This window comes from Notamacropus eugenii, chromosome 3, assembly GCF_028372415.1.
Source record: "Notamacropus eugenii isolate mMacEug1 chromosome 3, mMacEug1.pri_v2, whole genome shotgun sequence".
Lineage (NCBI taxonomy): Eukaryota > Metazoa > Chordata > Mammalia > Diprotodontia > Macropodidae > Notamacropus > Notamacropus eugenii.
In genome coordinates, this window is record NC_092874.1 from 302,413,644 (window position 1) to 302,438,685 (window position 25,042).

The 25,042-nt window shown below is 46.5% G+C and overlaps 1 protein-coding gene across 5 annotated transcripts in view; it reads left to right on the forward strand.

The window, feature by feature from the left end:
* Positions 1–25,042, forward strand: part of SCUBE1 (signal peptide, CUB domain and EGF like domain containing 1) — a 256,758-nt gene that overhangs the window by 15,531 nt on the left and 216,185 nt on the right. For all 5 annotated transcript variants that reach the window (XM_072596364.1, XM_072596365.1, XM_072596366.1 and 2 more), the window contains exon 3: positions 19,258–19,386. In XM_072596364.1, coding sequence (XP_072452465.1) covers positions 19,258–19,386 — 129 coding nt within the window. The remainder of the gene's footprint in view (positions 1–19,257; positions 19,387–25,042) is intronic.

Sequence of the window (25,042 nt, forward strand, 5' to 3'; positions counted from 1 at the left end):
GTGGGGAGAAAGAAACCTTCCCCTAATAACATACTCAGGAATCCATTTAGTCAGACATAAAAAAAAATCTTGAAACCAATTAGCACTGTTAGTGTAGCTGGACCAAGGTCTTATTAAAGTATTTTCATCATTTGTGATTTAGAGCACTCTGCAGTTTAATTCTTGATAAAGTAAAGGTATTTTACCCCCTTGGGAGGCCAGGAAGAGTTTAGGGAGGCAAGAGGGGATGGGATAAGAGGAAACCAGGCAATTTTCACAAGATCTCAACCTTGGAAGAAATGTCATTGGCCGCTGAGTCCTACCCTTGCTTGATTGGGAATCTCCTCTACTGTACAAGACTCTAGATTGGGAGCTGGGAGAGATCTAGTCCACTCCCTCCTTTTTACAGATGAAGTAACTGAGGCACAGAGAGGTATGGTGACTTTCTCAAAGTCACACAGTTAGGAAGCTGCTGAGTTGGAATTTAAACCCAGGTCCCCTTGACTACAAATCAATCAAGCTACATGCTCTTTTCTTCACAGCATGATCCCTGGCAAATAGATAGTCCAGACATGAATACCCCCAGTGACAGGGAATTCACAGCCTTCCAAGGCAGCCTGTTGTGCTTTTGGACAGTTCAGATCATTGCCAGTCAAAATCCGCCTCCCTGTTATTTCCCCCATGGCTCCTGGGTCTGCCCTTTGGGGCCAAGCAGAAAAATCTCTTTTCCACTATCCCTGGCCAGCCTTGTGTCCCAGCCTTCTCCTGCCACTCATTCGATCCAAGTGTCCCTCTGGGCCTCCTTTTTCACGAGGTGACCCTTTGGTACCCAAGTCATGTCACTAATGTGGACACTTTTCCAGGCTAAACAGCCCTAGTTCCTCCCCCACAGGCCCTCGAAGACAAGGAAGAAGCTTGAGAATGTCAGGAAAACCTCAGCTGAAGACAAGTAAGGGCTGGCGACCTTAAAATCTAGAGTGCTTTCCAGCCCAGAGTAGATTCAGCCACAGGATTGGGTGACAGTCCATCTAGCAAGCCCGGGTGCCTGCCTTCTGGGTATATGGGGCAGGGTGGAGGGCAGCCAACAGTCCCAAGGCAGGGAGTCACAACAACAGTATTCTGGGACTGTGTGTCTAAGCTTCAGTTTCTTCCTCTGTTCTCTGAAGGAAGCTTGTAAACTCCATGAGGGCAGGGCCCACTTTATCTTCCCAGCAGGAATGTAATAAAGCCTTTTACAGGGAAGAGGGATTAGGCTTTTCCTGTTTGTCCGAGAGGGCAGAATCTGGAGCAGTGGAGGGAGGGAAGCTGCCAGGAGGCAGATTTAGGTTACCTGGAAGGACCCCTCCTCTGTTGGAGTAGTCCCAGGGAGGCCTGGGCTGGGGGCCTGCAGCATGCCAGGGCTCCCCTGATTCCTCAGAGCTCCTCAGGCAGAAGGGCACAAGAACTGCTCAGGTCTGGGCTATACTAGATGGCCCAAGGTCCCTTACAGCCTGGAGATTCTACCATCCTTCTTCCCCTACCACGCTGCCATTGCAAATGTGTCCTTGTTCCAGCATGGCCCTCAAGGAGGGAGCTTGAGAGTGATTAGGTGTTGTGGAACATCAGATCCAAGCCCTGGATGCCAGGCTCTGCACCATGCCTGCTCTCTCTCCAGCTGGATCTTAGACCTTAAGGATATCACCATTTCTACGCCTCAGTTTCCTTGTCTATAAAATGAGGGCCCTGATATCTCTTTCTATGTGAACATTCTCAGACCCTAAGACTCTTCTGGTCCTATATGTAGGATCCCGGCACAGGGACCTGGAACCAGGATTTTGAGGCCTGGATTCAAGTCCTGGCCATACCACACACTTGTTTTGTGACTATCTGGGATTCAGTCTCATTTTCTGCAAAATAAGAGAACTGAACAAGATAACTTTTCATGTCCTTTTCAATTCTGAATCTATGAAAAACATCATGGAGTAAGTCACAACCTTTCTGGGCCTGTTTCCTCATCTCTCAGATGAGGATGAGGATGACAATAATGCCAGCCCCATCAATTGTACCTCCGGTACTCAGGAGATCCAGTCTGTGAAAATGCTTTTAAGTCCACCAAAGGACATTGTTGTTAGCCTCCGATTGAGGGTTTTCCACAGGTTTTGAGAAGCCATTGGTAAGAGCCCAGAAAGCTTCTTGTGGCTTTCCTGCCAGGCTCCTTCATTGGGAGCCACTTTCAGGTTTCCTTTAGAATTGCCTTTTATTACAGTTCTCTGTATTTGCTTTTCTATGGGAGGAATGTGACCCAGAGAAGGCCATTATCCCTAACAAAATAAACTCAGAGCCACTTTGGACAGCTACTGAAAATGGCTCCTGCCTCCTGGAGGCCTCCCCGTTATCCCTGATGAAATGGACAGGGCTTGCAGTCCCAAAGCCTGAGGCTCGTCTCTGATGCTCTCTGGCTGCATGACTACGGATAAACCAGCCCCTTCTCGGGCCTCAGAAATGGTCATGCTTATGGTGCTCTCCTCACAGGACGATCCCACACTGTCAGGAGAGCTGGGATGACTGTGCTCATAGGCACAGGTCAGTGGTTCTCAAAGCGGGGTTCTTTGGGCTGACCTTGACACAAGAAGTCTGTGCCTCAGTCTCTGGAATGGATGGATTGACATCCTCCCAGGCACACCCCCCCCCAACCCCTCAACCCTAGTGAATGGTCATCCCTGTTTGCCCAAACTATTGCTTTAGCCTCTATATTGGTTCCCATGGTTTTGGGCCCTTCCCACTTCAAGATGCCAGAGCTCTCATCCTTATTCACAGAGAAAATCAAAGGCTCACAGATTTAGAGTTAGGAGCATAAGAAGCATCAAGTCCCAGCCCTCTCATTTTACCCATGAAGAAAACTGAGGCCCAGAGAGGTAAAGGAGCCTGTGTTCAAGAAGAGGTCCTCAGCCTCCCATCCATCATTCCTTCCATGGTGCCAGTGTAACTCCCTCACTCAGAAAGCTTTGGTGGCTGCATACACGCCACCCATAGAATCACAGACTTTCAGAGTTGGAAGGGTCCTCAGAGGTCATTCCGTCAAGCTTGTACCTGATGAAATTCCCTCCCAAAGAGGCTCATTGCACTCTGCTCTCCTGATCCTCCATACATAGTGCTCTCACATCCTGATCCCAGCAGCTCCCAGGTGATCAATGATCATCTCCATGAAGGTGATTCCTGAATCTATGAATCTAGCTCTAACCTTCCTAGCCTTTTCATCAACTGCTTTTTTTAACATCTTGGATTGGAGTTCCCATAGGGATTTCAAACTCCCAGACAACACTAATTCTTTCCCCCTAAACCTTCCCCTTTCCCCAACTTTCTAATTCTTGTCAAGGTCCTGTCATCCTCCCAGTCCCCAGGTCTTGACAACTTTGGCAGCATCCTTGATTCCAGTCTTGCCTACTCTGCATGCCTAAGATGTTGCCAAATCTTGTCATTTCTACTTTTACAACATCTCTTCTCAATATTCCCTTCTCTTTCCTCACACAGCCACCATCCTGGTACAGGCTCTCAGCACTTCATGCATGGACTATTGCCAGGGTCGGTCTCCCCACCTCAAGGGCCTGCAGAAGGGATGGTCTGACCATATCACCTTTGCTGCTCTATGCCTGGTACCTCCAGAATAAAATAGAAAATGCTCTGACATTCAAAGCCATTCTCCATCTGGCTCTTTTCTACATTTCCTGTCTTTCTGCACTTGAGTCCCCTCTGAATACTCTGCAGTTGGCAGCCCTGGCCTGACGACTGCTCCTTATACATGGCATCCATTTGTTCCTTGTGCCTGGAAAGCCCTCCCGCCCTCCTTTTCTCCATCCCTTCCTCTGTCCCTCCCTCCATCCTCCCCTTCTTCTCTTGCCTCCCTTTGAGAGTCTGCTTAAATCCAGCCTTCTGCCAGAGGCTTCTCTCCATTTCCTGAGCTGCTAGTGCCTTCCTGCCTCAGTTTATCTTCCCTTTACTTGGTGAGTCTCTTGTAAGTACCCAATTCTGTGCTTTCTCCTCAGTTAGACTGTAAGTTTCTTGAGGTCAGAGGATGAATTCTTTGCCTTCTTTGTCTTCCCAGTGCTGGGCACAGGGAGTGCTCACTATAAACTTGCTGACTCCCTCACTGATTTCAGCCTGACCAACCATTCACACTCCCTGTTACCAGGCACATCTCCCTCATTAGACCTGGCTTACTTTGTAAAAGAAAAGTTTTCCTTCTTCTGATTAGTGTACGGCCCATGTCCCTGAAGCTGTCCCTCAGCCCCATCTGGAGCTCCTGAGGACAAGATCTGCTCTTTTTTCATGTCTGTGCCCCTGGAGGGTCTGGCACAGGGCTCTGCACACAGAATGTGCTTGGTAAATGTTTGCTGAATGATTGATATCCTTCAAGTTCTTCCAATTATCCAATTAAAAGAAAGGTCATTTCTCCCCAGGAAACCCCATGAATTTTCTTTTTACCAAAGAGGGCAGAGAGATGAAAGCCAGAGGGGTAGACGAGCCTTGGCATCTTTGTACTGGCCCAAGGACAGCCCACGTCACATAATTTGAGGGCCCCTATTCTGGCAGCATTGCATAGGCTCACTTAAACATTTACCAAGCACCTACTGTCTACAGAACTCTGGGTACCTCCTGTGGCCATATGGTTCTCCAGTTTTCAGACTGCTTTTCTATCCATTATACAGAGTTACACCCAGTGTCTGAGGGTAATTGTATCAGAAAGGGGCAAGCAGAGGGCACAGGTGGCTATGTTGTCTACAGATTTTAGGGGGCCTTCCTGGGGGAGGTGGACTTTGATTGGGCTTTAGAAAGTGAAGAAGGTGAGGGAGGGAGGGAGAGAGGACAACAAGCAGAGGCCAAGGCAGGGAGGGTGTAGAATTAGAGGGCAGAGGGGTGCATGTGTCTGGAGCACAGGGGACATGGAAGAGAGGGAGCAAAAGGCAAGAAGGCTAAACACAGAGGTTGGCACCAGACTGGAGGGAGTCTGGAATGCCAACCATGGGAGATAGGAAGGGCCTGTGCCAATGAAGAGATGCCCAGGCTGACCAAGGGCTCTTTGCACAAGGGCCTGAGAGCTTGGAAGGCCACAGTGATTATCCAAAGAGGACAGAAGTCACTGATCGAAAATCACACAGGTGAAAAGGAACAACACCAGACTCCCAAGTCTCATCCCCAGTTTCTCCCCTGCCTCACCCCTTGGTACAGACTGTTAGTAGTTTATGGGCTCAACCCAATCTCCTGGTTTGCTTTCAATGCCAGAACAAGCTGGTGTAGAGAATCAGAATGACTGCAATTTCCTCAACATTGTAAAGGAAAAAAATGCTAAACCAGTTGTGTGACTGTAACACAACCCTGTGTTATAATGACTGATGTTAGCCCTAGAGAGGAGGTGAGAAAGTAGAATTCTCGTTTCACGGGAGTGGTGGGGGACTAGTGGTGTGGAATGCTGTATATACTCTCAGATGAAGTCACTTGGTTTTACATGGCTGGTTTCTTTGCTCATTGGATGTTGGTGAGGAGAGTATTTGCAAGTGATCATAATGTAAAAAATAAGAGCAATAAAAAAAACCTTCTAAAAATCAGGGTATTGACCCATAATGATTTAATGAGATTAAAACAAAAAAGAACTTGGAGTGGGGTGGTAATGGACTGAAACCCTACCCAGGACACTTAGGAATGTCTGACTTAGATTTAGAGTTGGTATAGTTTCTGGGCCTCCTTTTCCTCATCTGTGAAATGGTCATCAGATCAATGGTTTAGAAAGGGAAGGGACCTTTGAGACCATTGGGGATAACTTCTCTCTTGCCCTCAGTAGTGCAAGCCAGGAGCCAATTGCAGAAATCTCTTATACAAATGATTATGGTCCCTGGAACAGGACGTTCACACGAACTTCATTCAAAATGTTCCCAGTAGCCACAAGAATTCAAAAGCACTTTTGACAAGTTGTGGTCATGGTAAATTCTGCCCACACCAATGGAGCTCCCCCTGAGAGGCATACTTTCCATGTGGTCAGGTCACAGAGGTTACGTAAGTGGTGTAGTGGATAGTGCACTGGGCCTGGAGTTAAGATCTGAGTTCAAATCCAGCCACAGACACTTGCTGGCTGTGTTATCCTAACCTGCCCTCTGGAGCTTCTGTTTGCCTCAGTTTCCTCCTCTGTAAAATGAGTACAATAATTTGCCAGGGTTATGGTGAGGATCGCATGAGATCATATTTGTCTGGCACATCGTGGGCCCTGTGTCACTGCTACCTATTATTGTGATTATGTTGCTGTGGTTGGGGTTGTTATTAGAGACTCAGAAACTCCTTCCCCTGCAGCTGAGTCAGCCACAAGCCTTTGCCCCAGCCAGGCTGGCTCTAGGATGGGCATACTGCTTGCCGCTGGCCTGTTCTGGAAGCTGGTAAGATCCAGACAGCATTGGCTTCACTGGAAGGGGCACACAATTTGAGGTACTTGAGTCTTCCTGAATCCATCTCCTACACTCTGACCACTTTCCCGCTGGGTACCCCTAATATGCCTGGTGTTTCCTGGTCAGGGAATCCAGGCTTCTGAGTGAGTGACAGGCAGGGACAGTCACCAAAATTCTGGGCCTCTTCCAAGGCAGGTCATTACTTTCTCTGCAACCTAAAAGTCTCCCAGAGTTGCTTAGAGCTGTGAGAGGGTGATTTACCCAGGGTCACACAGTCAAGATGTGCCAGGAAATCCTGGTTTTGCCAACTCCCAGGCACTTGTTCTAACCACTTTGGAACACTGCCTGATGAGGTGTCCTCTAAAGCCTTTGTCCCCAGGTTCTGTTCAGCTTTCTCTGAGCCTCCCAACTGGAAATGACCTCTCCCTCTTTGACTGTCTCAGGCCTCTCTGACCTCTCCTGTTCACCCAGTTTTCTAGTGAGTAGTCTGGTTATTGGTGTAGCTGCATTTAGCACTGTGTATCTACCTGCTACGCAGTGAGCACTCACTAAAGGTTTATTGACATTTAATGTCATTAGACTGTCCGCTTGTGGTCAAAGACAATAGTCTTCATCTTTTTTTTCTGCAGAAATTACCACATGGATGTTAATTACTCAACATTACTGAATGTGGTTAAGATAACATAGATCCCAAATGTGCCTTTGCAATGGCCACCGCTTGGTTCACTTAGCTTCAGGTCAGCTCTGGCCTCTCCTTCCTCCATGTGACAAAGAACTCTGATGATGGCTCTCATGTCTCCTTCCCTCCTCCCCCTCCATTTTACAAGTAAAGAAACTGAGGTCCAGTGACCTTGGCACCTGTCCATGATTGTAGACCTAGTAAACAGTATAGCCAAGACCTGAACGCAGCTCTGTAGGCCTCAGTCCAGAAATCTAGAACATGGGTCCCCACCCTACCTTGGTCCACGTGAGCTCACCAGTGTCCATTAGAATGAGGCCCATGCACATGAACTCTGTCCATGTCACTTGCCCTGTTCTTTAGCCTGCTGCCTGGCAGTTTTTCCCACCTGCTCCAATGAAAAGACAAAGTGAAGTGATGCCAGTTGGCTACTGGGGTGGTATTTTTTTTAGAAAACCTAGCTTGGAACCTTTGGAGACCAAGGGTTGTAATCGTCCCCAGGAGGCTGCCACCATGAGCCAGCCTCATTCCAGGGACATAATTAGTGCCCAAACTGCGGGTTCCTTCAGTAATAAAGACTCTATGCCAGAGGCCCTGGGTCTTTGCAAAACAAATCCCTTGTTCCAACCACAAGATAGCCTGGCAAAGTAGTAAGAGCAAAGACCATAGATGAGGAAGCCTGGGTTTGAGCTCGAAACTTGAGAGTTGTGTGCCCAGGAGCAAGTCACCCTCCCAGTCTGAGCTTGTTTGCCCAGATGATGTTTGAGGTCCCTTGTAGCTCCAGATCTGGACCCCAGTGGTCTCTGATTTCATTCATGTGAAACCTCTCTAATTGGGAGACAATGAGGGGCAATGGATAGAGCACTGGCTTTGGAGTCAGAAGACTTCAATTGGAATCCCACTTGGACACTTACTATGGCCTGGGGCCGCTTGCTTCCCATCTCTGGGCTTCATCTCTGTAAAACTCAAGGATTGGACTAAATGATCTCTTAGTTCCCATCTCATCAATGATCTTATCCCTCCACCAACAGACACTATGAGCAGTGACCAACTTGGGAGTCCTGAGAGTGAATGTGGCTTACAGCTCAGTCATGGTTCTCTCTTGGCCTCTTGGCTTGGTGAGTCCTAGGACAGGCACACAGCCTGTATGAAAAGCCCGTATTCTAAGCATTCCTTAGCTTAAATAGCATGGACTGGCCAGAGTTTGGGTTCCAATAGGAGAGCCGTCAATAGCCAAGGTTTTCACATGCCTTGCCCACTGCATTGGAGTATCAGAGGAGGACCTGATGACAAGTCAAAGGGTCAGAAAAATGGGAACTGGTGCCATGACTTGGCCAAAAGCTCCCAAGTCAGTGAAGGGGGAGCTAAGGCAAAGATAGCTGATCAGAGAAGGGTCCACTATTTCTTATCCCAACCACCTTTACTGACAAGAACCATTCCCAGGTGAAACTGAATCATCTTCCAAATTTGGCTTTGGAGGTGAGGCAAGGTGACCCTTCAGAGAGGGCAGGAGCAGGCTGTAGGGGGAAACATGGCACAAAAGACAGGGGGTTGAAAAAATGCAGCCCTTAGGAAAATGTCCTAAAATAGTATTAAAATGAAACAAACAAAAAAAAGAAGCACTGGCTCTTTACAATAGAGTCAAAAAACCTCAACACCACAGGAAAATCGTTATTTTATGAGGCAGAAAGAAGCATGACTGAATGGAGCCCCCAACTGTCCTCCTCTGGTTCCCAAAGAGCACTGTCGGTCCTGGTCCTGGCCAGGAGCTTTGATTAGTCTGCTGGCTTGGGTATTTGTGCAGTTGACATTTTCATCTGGAAAATTTGGCTTCTGTAACCTTGTCAAAACCCCATAAAGAGCAGTTCTGTCTGTTACTTGTTTCCTCTGTAGAGAAGGGAAGAAGATGGCTCCTGTTGGGCAGTGAACTTTTAGGAGTCAGAGTCAGAAGAGGGAGCAGGCAAAAAGGTGCCTCACTGGTTCCCTACGTCCCCTATGTAAAATGACCTTGTACTAGAAGATCTCAAAGACTCCTCCTAGACTTGAGAGTCCGTGTTCTAAGGCTTCATCCTGTTCTGACATTCCAGGCTCTATTAAGTCAAGTCAGTAAGTGTTTACTAAGCACCTACTTGTTGACTTGACTTGATGGATTGTCTTGTGTAAGAACCCCAAGGAGGTGAGTGTCCCTAAGTTGTACCAAGAAGACTTGAAAGGTAAGAAGGTGCCATGTTGTGCAGGGCTTTAAAATCCAATCAGGATTTTTAAAATCAATAAATATTTATTATGTGCCAATAACTTAGATAGTGGGGGGAGGGGTAGTGAGAAAGAGTGGGAAGTAGAGGATGACTCCAAGGGTGGGATACTGAAGGATGGGAGGATGGTGGTGCCCTCTACATTATTAAGGAAGGTAGAAGGCAGGGAAGGTTTATAAGGAAAGATCATGAGTTCTGTTTGGGACACGTTGATTTGAAGAGGTCTGCTGGACATACACTTCAAGATGTCTGAGTGGCAGATGTGAGATTGGATGTTAGCAGGAAAGTTGGGGCAGGAAAGGTAGATTGGAGAATCATCAGCATAGAGATGATCATTGATGAGATCATCAAAAGAAGTGGTCTAGAGGGAGGAGAGAAGAGGGCCTAGAACAGAGCCTTGAGTGAATGATCTGTAGGAGGATCCAGCAAAGGATAAGAGAACCACTGTTCAGAGAGGTAGGAGGAATTTGATCCTGAGGGTAATAGGGAATCACTGGGATTTGTTGAGTTGGAGGGGTACTGAAATGGTCAAACCTGCACCTTAAGAAGAACACTTTGACAGGTGAGTGGAGGCAGGATTGGAGTGTGTAGAAAGCTGAGGTGGGGAGACCAAGCAGCAGGCTATTGCAGTGATCCAGGAGTGAGGTGATAAGGTTCTGCAGGAGGAGGGTCAGAGGAAAGATTTTTGAAGGTCAAATGGCTAAGACGTGGCAACAGATTGGATATGGGGTGATGGGGAATTCAGAATGAGCCCAGGTTACTGGGAAGATAGTGCTAACTTGATGGTGATAGGGAAGCTCTTGAAGTCCTGTGTTTCAGGTTCCCCTTAGCTAGCTCCACTGTCTGTTCTAAGGTCTCTCCCAGTACTGACGTTCTAGGAGGATTTTCAGGCCCTTCTTGCCAGTTCCCCAGAGTCATTAGATTTCATGCTTTTCTTCTACAATCAGCCTTTTCATACATGAAGTCTGGCCCATGTAGTTTCGTGGAATCTGTTCTGAGTTTTGCTGGCATTATTTCTTTTGAAAGGACATTTCTTTCAGAGCCAATATGCCTGTTGCAAAGGGCTAGAGAGATGATGGAGCTGGGCCCCTTATTTCTGCCTCTGACTATTGGAACTGACCCTCCCCCGACAAAAGCAGTTAATAAAATTTGGTCCCAAACCACTCAGAAAGGCAGTGGGATGCAATGGATTGGGGCTGGAATTTTTGATCTAAGACCAGAGCTCACCTCTCAGGTTCTATCACTGATGACCCATCTGACTTGGGTGAAGTCACTCTGTAAGCCTTGAGGCACTATCAATGCACAGTTCTGAATTTAGAGCTGGAGAGGACCTTGGCAATGCTCATCTAGGCCAACCCCCCTCTCCCCCAGGTCCAAAGAGAAACATTAGGTAACTAGGCAATTTTCATGGAGGTTAGTGGATGAGCTAGGATTTGAACTCAGGGCCTCTGACTTCAAATCCAACTTTAAGTTGCAATATTCTGCCTGAATCTCAGTTTCCCCATTTGCAAAACTGTATTATATTATTAGTATCCAAGATGGTTTTGAGTATCAAATGGAATTATATATGCAGAAGTGTCTTGCAATTGGAAAGTACCATTTTAAAGGTGAGCTCTCATTATCAAAATCAGTTGAAGTGGGAATTACTAGGATTTCATTCAATTCAACAAGCATTTATTCAGCACCTACTGCATGCATGGCACTGGCAATGCAAAGAGAAAAGCAAAGCAGCTGATGATCTCAAGGAATCTGCATTCTGCTGGGGTGACTTAGCACAAGGAGGGGCCTTAAAGACCATCTGCAGAAGTCCAGATTTGTTCATTTTACAAGTGTGGGAAGTGAAACTCAGACAAGCCAAATAATAATAGTGATTGCTAGCATCCTTACTACGTGTCAGGCACGATCCTAAGACCATCACCATCACATTGGATCCTCACAACAGCTCTGGGAGGGAGCTGCTGTTCTTGTGCCTACTTTATAGACAAAGAAGCTGAGGCAGCCTGAGGTGAAGTGGTTTGCCCAGCACTCCGATGCCACTTGGTGGTAAATCTTCAAGCTGGGATTTGACCCCTGGCTCCCCACCTCCGAGTCCAGCGCTCTAGTCTCATGTTGCTGTGCTTCAGGCCCCTGGCACAGGTTACGCTTCTCTCCCAGGTCTGTTTTTGTCCCAAGGGAGGTCATGAAGAGGTGTGGCTGATGGCCAGGGAATAAGTTAAGCTGATTAGGCCCTTCCAGACCTTGCAGTGGTGACCCTGGCCTCCTTAATCCTTTCTCTTGCCAACTGCCTTAGCTCCCAACGCAGAAAGAGTCCTCCTGTTTGAGACAAGGGTGGCCAAAGATGGTGTCTTAGTGGACGGGGCTGGTGGAAGCTTTCAAGCTATAGTTTCAAAGGCCCCTGACTTCTTCCCAGGGAGCCTTTGGTTGCCTGGACAGGCATATCTCCCTTCCCCCTCCCTGAGAGTCTACAGACAGCATTATCAAGCACACTATTATCAGACTCAAGTTCCTTGTCTTCTGTGCTCTCTGAGTGTGTGCTTGTGTGTGCGCATCTGTGTGTATATGTGTATGCATGGGAGTGTGCATGTGTGCACGCATATGGGCATGCACACGTGTGCACATGCACATGTGTACATGTGCATGCATGTGTGTGCTGTGTCTCACTAACTGGGCTCTTCTAGACTCTGATTTTCTGCTCCTCCCCCAGTGTTTGGTACACAGTAGGGGCTTAAATTCTCAGAAGTGCAGACAGAGAAGCACCTTCTACACGTCAAGCTGTGCCGAGCACTAGAGATAGAAATATAAGTGTAAAGACAATTCTGACCCTCTGGATTTCTAGTGGGAAGGCAATTCGCCAAGGGATCTGAGAGCAGGGTGGGTGACAGAGCTCAGGAAAGGGGCCAGGCCAGGCTGCTGGGGAGGAGGGGACAAAGTCCAGAGACTAAGGTTTGCCTTGATGCCCCCAAGATCCCGGAGGCGATAAACCCAACTCCTCTGACTCTGAATCTGGCACTTCTGTTCTGTAATGTTGCCTTCCTCTTCATCTCCACAGGGGAAGAAACTGGTTCATGGTCACAGAGGAGGGGATAGAGTCAGATTTCAGACCCACTCCTCCGGCCTCTGAAGTCAGGTAGTCTCAGGGTAGCAGGGCCTTGGACACAGCAGGCCCAACGTAAATGTCTTTTGGCCTGAGCTGAGTTGTCATTCCACGTAGGAAATCTTCTTGGTAGTTTCAAGGAGAAAACCCTAAGGATTGAACTGGACAAAGAAGGCTCTAAGATGTTTCCAGGCTGAGTGAGAGCTAGAAGGGGACTTCAAGGGCATCAGTCCAACCCTTTCATTGTGGAAACTGAGAACAAGAAGGGCAAAGAGTAATGGGGTTCACATGTTCAAGAATATTCTGACTCCCCATCCAGTCCTCACTCCGCTGCCCTTGCTGGGTAGGAGCTGGAGAAGCTGAGCCTGGTAGAGAGCAGTGGCATGGCCCCAAGCAGGGAGGCTTGTAAACTGGCATGGGTGGTGAGTTCAGATTGGCAGGAACAGGAGGGTTGGGATGAGGCCGGGGACCAGAGGTGGTGGGCATAAATGGGCTCAGCCAAAGGCTTCCCTTTGAACTTCTTGCTTCCTGGAACCCTGTAAAGATTTCCTCAAACAGAACTCGATTTATTTTTCTTAGGAAAGTGGATACTTGAAGGCTGTATTCTGTTTGTTTGCCTCATGTCTGGATTTCTATCAGACTCTAACCTCCAAAGAGCTTGGGGCCTTCTTAGACTTCCCAAAGAGTTGTTCCCATGGGGCAATCTGGGGCTCCCACTTGGCCTCTTTCTTATGGACCCTCACCCCATCTCCTTCCCATTTGTAGTAAGACAAGAGCAGGAAGCATTAATGTGGGGAGGAGGTGAAGAGGGGAAAAGCACCCAACATTTGGTGAAATCCTTCCTTAGAATGGTCAGATATAAGGCCTGGACGATATATAGCTCCAGGCCAGCACTGGTCAGATGTGGATGCTCCACCTTCCTTGTCTCTAAAATGAGAAGAATAAAGCTTCCTCACAGGGTGTTGTGAAGATTAACATGCATGATATAACACATGGGAAAGGAGTTTGTGGTGCTCTCTGCCCAAGGCCCCTCCAGCTCTGGGGATATTCGCTATTCTGGGGCCTTTCCCAGGTCTGACATTCCCTGGTATAGGGACCCTCCCCTCTGGCTCTGACATTCTCTGTTCTAAGGTCACAGAATCACAGAATTTAAAAGTTGGCAGAGGACACATCAGGTGGACGTAGTCCAACCCCTACAGGAGGAATGCCCACTATAAAATAATTGATAAGTGCTTACAGAATCACAGACGTGGAGAGTTGGAAGGGACCGGACATTTTCCCCTCAAGTCTTGTCATGCCTCTCCCACTTCCTATGATCTTTTAGATCTCACAGACTCGCTCATAGTTCAGCTGTCTTGTCTGACAGTTCTTTAGAACCCGAGGATGTAAATTCCTCTCGGCCAAGTGATGTGGGTTCATCCAAGAATTGAGACGTTCTCTTTTTTTTCTCCTTATGTTCTCGGGCAGTAGCTACATGAATTGTTTTTGCTCTGTCCTTTCCAGTGAAAAGGTTATTTTCTTTTGAAGACAAAAGAGGGAGAAAAGCATTGAGTAGTTCAATTTTGTCTTTGATGTCAGTTATCTTTATCCCATTCAGCTCAAGCAAAAGTCCTATCCTTTCTTTGGTCTCTTTTCTCAAAATATAACTGGTCATCCTTAGCTTCCTTCACCAAACAGCTTTAGCTGGCTAGGAGCATTTATTAACACTGTTTATATAGGAGCATGCCACACTCTTATATTCTTCTCCTGTTATCTGATCTTGCTTCCATCTCCTCTACATTTCTTTCATCTAACCTGGGGGTGGACTGCCCACCCATCTTCAGATCCATCCCACTTCTCTCTCCTCACTGGCATTGCTTTCCTTTGTATCTGGGGAATTTTATTCTCATGCATCTTCCATCCCTTTGGGGCCGACTCCCTCTGAAGCACTTTAGACTATGGATCCTGCCTGCATTCTTCTCTGACCCCACTAACATCAGCGGGTACTAGTCAGACGAGGCCCAGACTTGCTTTTCTGCAGCACAGACTCTAGGATAAGGAGGTCGCTTCCCCCAAGGTCACTTCCATTCCTGTAACTAGTTCTTCCTCATCATATTCACATTATGATTTTCCTTTGTTTATTCCTTCACCTTTTGAATGAAGAAATTAGAACTAAGCAAGCCAAGATGTCATTAGCTATACTGCTATTGGCAAAAAATAGCTCTAACACGTGTCTGGATAACTTAAGTCTTCCCTCCCCCACTCTCATCATGTCTCTCAGCTAGTCTTGTGATCTCTCACCCTATTTCCCCATGTATTTCTTATTTCTGTCCAGGTTGTCTACAGTATACTTCAATGACAAAAATAAAAATTTCTAACCCTAAATTTCTCCCTGATTTGACTTTCACCCAAATACTTTTTCCTTAGACCCTCTCATCTCTGACATCCTATAACTCCATAAGAATACAGGATTTATCAAATAGATGTTTATCACATCCTGACAGCAAAGGCATTGATCCCTGTTCGATTCTGGCTAGTAATGGGCATTTATCTTCCTCTGGATAGTATTTATGCCATGCCCATATCTTCCTCAAAATCCAAAGCCTGGTTTCCAAAGCCTTCTGAAATCTACCCAACACTTGCCCCGCTGTCCTCTCTGTGCCTCAGAATCTTCATCTTTGAAATGAGGATCATAAGTATATGTTTCAGAACTTCAGTTAAGCCATTATCTCTTCTGAGTGGGGCATCCTTATACTGGTGAAGATCACACCCCACGTACACCTTCCTGCCCCATGTAATTCTTAGCAATCGATGCCTTTTTGTAAAAACAAATGCCTACATAGAAGATCCACATCTTTCTATGGTTCATGGGGATGAAAAAAGCACAGGGAGTGTCCACACATCAAACCTTGATCTTGCAATGAGACTAGTGAAGACCAGAGAACCTTCTTTTGCGGCCCCATATTTTCTTTATAATATGATTATGTCACTTCCTTGTGTCTGAAAATATCTTTGGTAACATGCTGTATTCTTTCTACTCCCCACTGGCATCTCTCTGTTTCCCTTTGTGCCCTGCAGTTCTGATTCTCCTGAGATTCACAGACAAATAGCATCACTGGGTAAGGAGCGAGGAGAGGGGATATACATCATTGCTATATTTATAACTCAATGGACTCAACCATCCAAATATGGGTCATCATTTGGACAACGTCAAAATTAAACAAACTTACTTCTCTGTCATGAAATCTTCTATGCTCATAACATAAAGTCATCAATTAACATGGGATCATAGATTTAGAGCTAGAAAGGACCTTAGAGATCACTGAGTACAGTCCCTTCATGTCATGGAAAAGACATCCAAAAGCTGAAGTGCCCAGCATCACACAGTTGGTGAGTTTCTGAGGGAGGATTTGAGCCATGGTCTACCTGACCCCAAGTCTATAACTCCACTATGCTATGTTTCCTCTAAGCATGGGAGTCTTATTATTGGGACAAGGGAAGACTTTACTGCTACATCTTGTTCTATTAAGTTAAATACTTTTTAAAAAGTCAACTAACACTAGATATAGTGGAGTTCTTTATTCTCTGCATCTTTCCATCAGTTGGATCATTCTGCCAAGAAGGTTTGGTAATGAATGCCTGCCTGTTTTCTTCTCATGTTTTTGTCAAGCATACCCTTTATGTGGCTGTGAACCATTTTCATAATTGTACAGATAAGAAAATAGGTTTATGGTGTCTTTTTGTCACTTTTTTAAAAGTTTGTGATCTTTTTAGTGAGGAAAACATTCCTCTCTTTGAATAATCTGGAAAATCATTTCCTCCAGGGTCACATGACCAACAAGATGGAAGCCTAGAGATTTTCTCTGATCCTCAGAACTCTCAAACCTTTCCAAAATAGAAAACATACTCAATAGATAAAGCAAATTTAGCTGTTTCACTGGTCTAAGATACCAGGAATCCAAACAAAGTTTTAAAAAAAGATGAACTAGCAACAGAGAAAGTTAATATTCCCTATTCTTTACATGCTCACTCAGCACCCTCTCCCCCAGTGACGCAAGGCTGGCAAGCCAACCCATAGGCTTGCAAATAGCACTCAACTCTACACTTCCTACCACCCTTCTTGCCAGTGACTTGGAAATCCAAAAGCAAGGAGCTTGCACAACAGTGCTCTGTGCCACAACAGAACTCAGCAAGAGAACTGGGGAAGAGGGAACAAGTAGGATGTGTATGGGGGCAAGCGGCACTCTACTAAGCCTGAGAGAAAGTCAGCTGGAGTCAGTTGTGTTCCCCAAGAAGTCACTTGGAGCAGAGACCTGAGCTAATGAACCATGAACTGTCCAGGGCCAGGAGGGGACCAAGATGACTTTGAGGTTCAGCCCTGAGGAAAACTCATCAAAAGGAAGGAGTCAGAAAGTGAGTGATAGAGGACTCTAAGGAAAGAAAGAGACCAAAACTACCAAAGATTCCAGGAGTAAAGAAACACAGTTAAAGACATTGACAATATGCACACAAACCAACAAGATAGGTACTTATAACAGAAAGGACTATGGCCTTCAGATCAGGTAAAAGAGTCCAGACAACTGTGAATAAATATTGCAAGACAAAGAAAATGAATCAATATTCCTTGAGGCAGAGAACCTCATGGGTTCCCAAGAGAGTATGAAACTACAGTAATATGTTCCCGAATGGTTTAAAAAAAGAAATAGGAATTATAAAAGCAGAATCTACGGCCTTCACAGCAGAACAAAAAACCTGACAGAATAGGAAAAAATAACCAAATCCATAATGGCAGGAATCACCAAACAAACTCTCATTGTTCAGGATCATGTAGCTGGGCAAAGACAGGCCTTGAATCAAGATCTCTCGATTTGCAATGCAGTGAGCTTTCTACTACAAAAACCAACCTCTCTTAATCACATGCATATGATGACCCTCTCAGAGTGCTACTGTGCAAGAGTTGCTAATGGAATAATGTATGCAGAGGGATTTCTTGCTTTAAAAGACCTTGCCAATGTGAGACAGAAATGTCAAATATTCTGTGGTGATAATGGTGCCTGCACTTTCCTTCCACTGGGCTGCTGGCCACATCCACCTAGAATGTCCTTCCCACTCACTTGCCATTGTAGACAGCAGGCTGGACTTGGAATAGGAGGACTTGGTTTCAAAAGTTTCCTCTGTCATTCATTACCCCCACCATCTCAGGCAAACTTCTCTGTATGGCATCTTCCTCAGTAAAATGATTGCATGAGAAGAACCCCAAGGTCAGACTACATTCCATGATCCTATTTATCTCAGTGAAAATGGGTTTTTCAAATCCTCCTTGAGGGGAATGGGGAAGAATGGAGGCCTCCCTCCCCTTGTTTTACTGAGGAGGAGAATGAGGAAACAAGGAGGAAAGGAAGGAAGCTCCTCAAGGTGATCCAAGGACAAGAGACAGATTCAGGTTTAGACCCCAGTCCGCTGGGATAGGTAGAAATGCTCACAGGATGATGAGTCAGCAGTGGGTTAGGGTAGCCAAGGCAGCTCATGTGATCATGGTCTCCACCGAGAGGCACATAGCCCAGTAAGCCAAGGGGAGACTTAGCTAGTGGGCTATCCTCTGTCCAGGGCAGATCACATGGTGCTCAGCTCTCAGTTCCACAGAGGGGAGTAAACGGGACCACAAAGAGAGTAGGAATTGTGTCACATGAAGCCTTAATGATGGAACTAGGACTGCTTAGCCTGGAGAAGAGCAGAATTGAGGTAAAGGAGCAAGGAGAGGACATGACTGTTCTCAGTGGAAGAGCATAAGAATAACATTCTGTTTCCCCATCAATGCATGCTTGTTTACTGATTGTTTGATGACTCTAGGGACAGAATTAGGGTTGATGTGGGGAGCAGTCACAGAGAAGTAGATTTTGGTTTGATGTAAGAGGCAGCTAGGTGGCACAATGGGTGGAGCCAGACTTGGAGTCAGTAAGACCTGAATTCACACCTGGTCTCAGACACTTACTAGCTGTGAGTGACCCTGGGCAAATTGCTTCAACCTGTTTTGTTTGCTTTAGTTTCCTCATCTATAAAATGAGTTAGAGGAAGAAATGTCAAACAATTGTAGTATCTTTGCCAAGAAAACCCCAAATGGGGTCACAAAGAGTTGGACATGACCGAAATGACTGAATACAACAGCAAAGTATTCCTTACATGGTGAGCTGCCCCAAAGGGGAATGGGTGACCTGGGGAGGGAGTGGGTTCTTTTAGAGCTCTTCAAACAAAGGCTGGATGAGCACTAGCTAGGAATGGTATAAAAATGATTCCAACTCAGGTAATAGACAAGTTTGCCTCTAAGGTCCCTTCCTTCCAACTCTGCGATGCTAGTGATTTCTAAAGGTGTTTATCATATCGAGGGGCATTTGGTAGCTGAATACAAGTTATAATGGTGGAGGGTCAGGGTGTGGTGGGATAGAGGAACCCTCCTGGTGTTTGGGAAGTGCCTCTTATTTCCTTGCTGTCCCCTTCATTGATTGTGTTGCACAATGGATCAAATGAGACATTTGTGAAGCAGTTAGCACACAGTAGACACTTAATCAGTGTCTGTTCCCTTCCCTTTCCCCAATGGTAATGATAAAAACAATTACAACCTGTGGTATTTTGTGACTGACAGAGCTGTCACCACTGATTTCCCCCATTTTACAAAGAAAGGGATGGAGACACAAAGGTACAGTCAACTCCCAAGGTTGCCGAGCTCACAAGGGTCTGAGTTCCAGTTCTGGTTGTCTCTCCTGTGGCCCTTGACACGTGGCTCAAGTCTGCAGTCAGCAGAACTCTGTGCTTAGTGCTTTGCTGACACCTCCCTTCTTTCTCTCCCCCATGTTCTCTGTGTTGCAGACATAGATGAATGTGAAAATGATTACTACAACGGGGGCTGTGTCCACGAGTGCATCAACATCCCGGGAAACTACAGATGCACCTGCTATGATGGCTTCATGCTGGCTCACGATGGTCACAACTGCTTGGGTAAGTGAGGACGCGTCTTTGGGCCAGGCCCACACTTGGCTTGTCAGACCAGCCTCTGGCCAAGGCTCAAGGCATCACCGTCAGTCTGATAGGAAACATGGCCCCAGGACCCCAGGGAGTTTGGCAAAGTGAACTGGGAATGCTTGGGAGCAAACTAGGGAAAACAAGATGCCATTTCAAATCATATGGGTGCCGTGATGAACTGTGAGGACGTGTCCTTGGCAAGTCTGTGACAGCATTAGAGTGCTGTTGTCATTGTTTGTTTCTGGAGAGGACTGTGACGTCAGGAAGGTGATGCCTTGAGATGAGGTGGATTGGATTTAAGTGAGGGAGGGCTGTGCAGCCACCAGCCTCACTTTCTCCTCCAGAGCCAGATATAGATCACAATGGCTGGAGATGGCCCTCATTAGAATACAGAGACGTAGAAGAATGAGGGACCTAGGACATAAAATGTCAGAGATGACCCAGGGCTTAGAACAAGGGATGTCAGAGCTGGGAGGGGCCTAGAATCTTCTAGACCAACTACTTCATTTTCTAAAGCATGCATTGGAAGCCCAAAGAACAGAATGAATTTAGCCAAATTTGTCTCAGAGGTGGGGGCACAGTCGATTCTGAATCATAACATATTAAAATCTAGAATGTGTGTATATGTGTGTGGAGGGCATCACTCTTGCCCTTGGCTGGTGAATGACAGATGCTGCTTCTGGCTGGCAGCACATCCCCGCTCATACTCTTTGAGGCAGAAGGTGGCTCCTCTTTGGTTCTCTTAATCCTGTTTCCAGCCAAACCAATTTATCCTGATTCATCACCTTCAGAAATCCCTCCAGATGTTCATACCAGGTTTGAAGAAACTTAGGAAAAAATGGTTGTGGTTTCTCCGTGGAGAAACTGCAAAGGCTGAGCAGCTACCTGGTAGGGCAGCAGTGAAGCAGGGTGCATGCAGAGGAGAGCCCCCAACACAGCATGAAGTCTGAGCAAAGGAGCCAACGTGTGTAGTCTCATGGAGAGAAGATGAGGGCCAGGGATGACTGTTGTCAGTCATCTAAAGCATGAATTTGATGGGAGCATCTCCATCAAAGGCCTGGCATTGCAGGGAGGCAGATGTTAGCTAAAGGAATTGAATTCAATTTAATGGGATTTTATTAACCAACTGCTATGCAATGAGCACTGTGCTAGGCTAGGAAAACAGATACAAATCAAGGCAGTCCTCCCTCGGGGAGGTTAGCGTCTACAGAGGAGACATGGGCAGATAAGCCAACACAAGGGATATCCATGCACATCAAAACAGAAGGAAGGAGGCAGTACCTTCCAGGATGGGGCACAACCTGGGATAATCCTTGAGAATAGGGGGTGGAATGTTGATGATGGGAGCAGCAAGGAAACTCCATTTTGCTAGAACATTGAGTATATGAAGAACACCATGAAATACGTCATTGGGAGAGATATGTTGGATGTAAAGGTCTTTCTGTGTTAAATTAAAAGTCTATATTTTCATCCTAGAGGCAGTGGGGAACCATTGAGGCATCTTGAGCAGAGGAGTGACTGCTCAAGGCTTGTTCTTTAGGAAAATGGTGCCCTCCTCTATGCGCTTTCTCTGCCCATCACCAGATTTCACCATCTCTTGCCTCACTATTGCCATCCCTCCTACTTGGGCTCCCTAGAGTGGGGGGTGGTTTCCCTTCTCTAATCACCTACCACACTGAGGTGTCCCATGAGGCCTGGCTAGTTGATCATTCACTCTCCGTTTGAGTAGTTATAAGTTGTTCCTGAGGGCAATGTGGCAGCCAAGAAAAGCCACACAATCTTAGGTGATATTAAGGAAGTCAGAGCTTCCAGGTCTTCCTGTCCTCACCTGCCCTGGTCATGCCATATCTAGAGTACTAGGTTCAGTTCTGGGTGCTGCCTTTTAGGAAGGATGCAGATAAACTCTCAAGGGTGCAGACGAGGACACTTAGGATGGGGAAGGTCTTTTGGCTTCATGGGAATCATATGAGAGAACCAGAGACAAGAGGACATCAGGATGACTCTATAGCCATCAAATAAGGAGGGATCTGCTTTCTTCTTTTTCAGAGGGCAGAAATGGAGTGGGCAGAGAGATGCAGTTAGGCTTCATTGAAGGGAAACTAGAAGCCTTCTGACTCTCGCCCCTTGCTCGTTTCTCTTTCCCATGATGTACAAGAGCATCTATGAGATTCTTTCCCTATGCCCGGCACCAGGGAGGCCCTCAAGGCACACTGTCACTAAGCTGCTGTGTCACAAGGTGACAGGTATTTTCACTCTAGAAGCAAATGTCATTTAGTGGCCCTAGAAAAGGGAGAATGATGAAGATCATATAGAGTTGGAATCAAAAGATTCAGGAAATCCAAGATGAGGTTCTATCAGCAGCTGGGTGACTTTAGGCAAGGTCCTCCCCCTTTGTTTCACTGTGGTCCTCTATGAAATGAGAGGGCTGGACATGCTCCCCCAATTCAGGTCCACAAACCTCTGTTATAGGCAAGACTCTGTCAGTTGTTTGGGGTACAAAGATGAAACAAAGCTCAGTTCTTGCCCTCAAGGAGCCTACATCATGCACATAGAAAAAGGTGATGCAAAGTCTAGTGAGCTAGGAACAAATGCCCTGGGGACATTGGGGGAGGGAGGGAATAGTCTTATTTAGGAAGAGGAGGGGGTCAGGGAAGGTTTCTGGCCCAAGAGATGGGATTTGGCCCAAGGTTGGGCCTTGAGGAGAGAATCATTGCAATAGATATAGATGAGGAAATAATCTTTAATGATGCTTCCATTTCCAACCACTTGTGGTTCTAATTCTGTAGGGACCTTAGAAGTTCTTTATTCCAGTTTTCCTCTCTCCTCTTTACAGATAAGGGGACTGAGGCCCAGAAAGTCAGTGACTTGTCTCAGGTTACCCAAGTGACTGAGCTAGGATGGGGACCTGGGTCTTTGACTCAAAATCCTCTTTCCACCAAAGGTCTCCTCATGTCTTCACTATTCCCCCACAATTCCCCACTATTAGCCACTATTATCTTCCTGTCATGGCACTACCCCCCAACCAGAATTCATGAGACCCATGTCTAGTGTCCATATTTTTGGACCCCTTAGGTCCATGCTGATGGAAACTGTTCTTGAGAGCCTCAGCTGGATCTGACTGCTGATGACTGGTCACCAAAATGCTCATCATCCTTTCAATAAGTGGTTCAGCCTGAAAAGTATTTCCAGATTCATTTGGTGAGATGAGGCCAATAGCTTAAAGGTTATTTTTTCCACTTTCCCTCTTTTACTCTAATAAAGCAAATGGCATTTTCTTGGGGCAATCTCTGGCTGAAGAATTTGTCCTGGAAAGGGGCCAAATTCTTCCTGGGGGGAGCCAGAATCCCTCTCCATTTGACATTTTTATTGGGGGGATTTCTCAAATAGAACTGAAAATGACCCTGTGGGGAATGGGCTGGTTTTTCAGCCAAAAATGAGTGGGAGTAACAGAGGTCACTAGACAAGACGAGTGATTCTTGTTTAGCCTGAAACAATGAGACTGTTTTTGCACCTTGGTAGGTGCAGTTTTTCCCTTCCTCTCAAAGCGCCTGGGCCCCTGAGGTCACTGGTCCAGATGAGGTCTTATACTCAGCTCTTGTCATTCATGGATTGAGAAGGCCCTTCCTCACCCTCCTCACCCCCAGCATGCTGAAGGGCCCCCTCACTCTGATTTGCTCTGTCATGGGTCTTGGCTAGCTGTGGCACCAGGGCTCAAACTGCACCCCAGGGTCCAAGCTCCATCCTATTGCTCTGCCTAACATTGGTCAGGCAATGATGGGGTTCTGGGGTGTCATATCTCTCTCGTAGACATAGAGGCTCTGAGAGTAGGGGATCAAAGTGGCTGTGATCCCATCTTATCCTGACAGAATCATAAACAGAATCACCATGGCTTAATGCTGGAAGGGTTTTAAAAAGAGTAGAGAATCTTAGACCATGAGAGGACCCATCTGGCCCAAACTCATCATTTTAGAGCTGAGGAAATGAGGCCCCAAGAGAGCAAGAGTCTCGCCCCAAGACACACAGGAAGCAAGTAGCAGACCCCGGATGTGAGTCAAGTCTGATGACTCCCCTTTTCCAATGCATTTTGGACGCTTAGCCCAATCAACCAACCAGCCAGCAAAGTGCATTTCTAAAGGACCTAATCTGTATCGAGTAGTGGGAAGCCAAAGACAAAAGTGGAAGAGCATGTTCCCTCCAGGGTATTACATTTGATCCCTGAGAGAAATAGGCACGCACATAAAATAGACAACATAGACACTGTGTAAGCTCAGGAGTAAGACCCTAGCAGCTGGGGGAGCCAGGAAAGGCTGGCCAATTGGCATTACTGCTAGCAAATCACCCTTTAAAGCTGACTTTTGTACTCACCTTGGTTAAAAGGGGGATAGATTTGGGGCTTGAAGGGGCCATAGTCCCTCACTTTCCAGAAGAATGAATATCCTCACCATGCCCAACCCATCCTTCATGAAGGTGGGAGGAGAGAACAGCTGCACGGTGCACATTTTCAGACTTTTCCAGTGTGTTGTTTGGTTGTGTTGATTTTTTTCTCTTTTTATTTTTTTGACTTTAGAGAAATGTTATTTGTTAGATGGGATGACTCTGAGAGGGGGAAGGAAAAGGATGTAAAATAGGGATGTAAAATACAAGCCATCAATAAATTAAAAAGAGTAGTAACCTCGAGGAAGTGACTCATTCAAGGATCAAACTGGATGATGGATGGCAAGTGCTGGGTGAATGTGATTGACTGGAGGAAGGTGCTAAGACTGGGGGAGAACCAAGCCTGGCCTGTCAATGCTGACAGCAACCTTGGAGGCCCAGAGCCCAGCCAGTCCTGGCCCATCAGCCTGCCTTTGTATACAAGCAGGATAACTCTGAGTATTCTGTGCTTGGGTGATAGTCACTTGGCTAATCCTCTCTAAGCTCTACCCAAATAGCTGGAAAGCCAGCAGAACACTCAGCCCGGGCAGCCCCACCATCCCATTGCCTGTCGGGGCCCTGCTTCTCAATCAGTCCGAGTCTAGTCAGTGGAGGAACTGCTCAAAACTGCCCGAGGCCAAATGCCTTCTTATCTTTTCACCTTCTCCTTCCCGTTCCCTTCTCCACGTGGGGCTTCCTGCCTGCTGCAGGGAAGGAGTTCAGAGTTAGAGGGCTAATCCTAGTGTGCCAGCTATCAAGAGCTGCCTTTTTCTTGGAAGGAATTCGTGAGATCACAGGAACAAAGCAACTAAGATCAAGAGCCGCCTCAGTGGCCAGAGTCCAACTGGGATAAAAATCTCTTCAATTCCCCAGGTCTGCTGAGGGACCTCCAGTGAGGTCTAACTGAGCAACCAAGCCATCCCCAACATTTGTAAAGCACCTACCATGTGTCAGGCACTGTCCTGGGCTCTGGGCATGCAAAGACCAAATAAAGCAAAAAACAGTCCCTGTGCTTGAGAAATCTCATTTCTGTGACACGAAACAGCATCAACACAGATATACAAATGGGAAATACAGACCAAATATATATTTATGAGGAAATTGAGGTGGGTTGGGGGTCAGGAAGAGTTTCAGGTAGAACAGAGGGGTCAAAGATGGGCCCACCAGCAGTTGGATCATATTAAAATGCAATAGGAAAAGATTTAATGAAATAAATAAA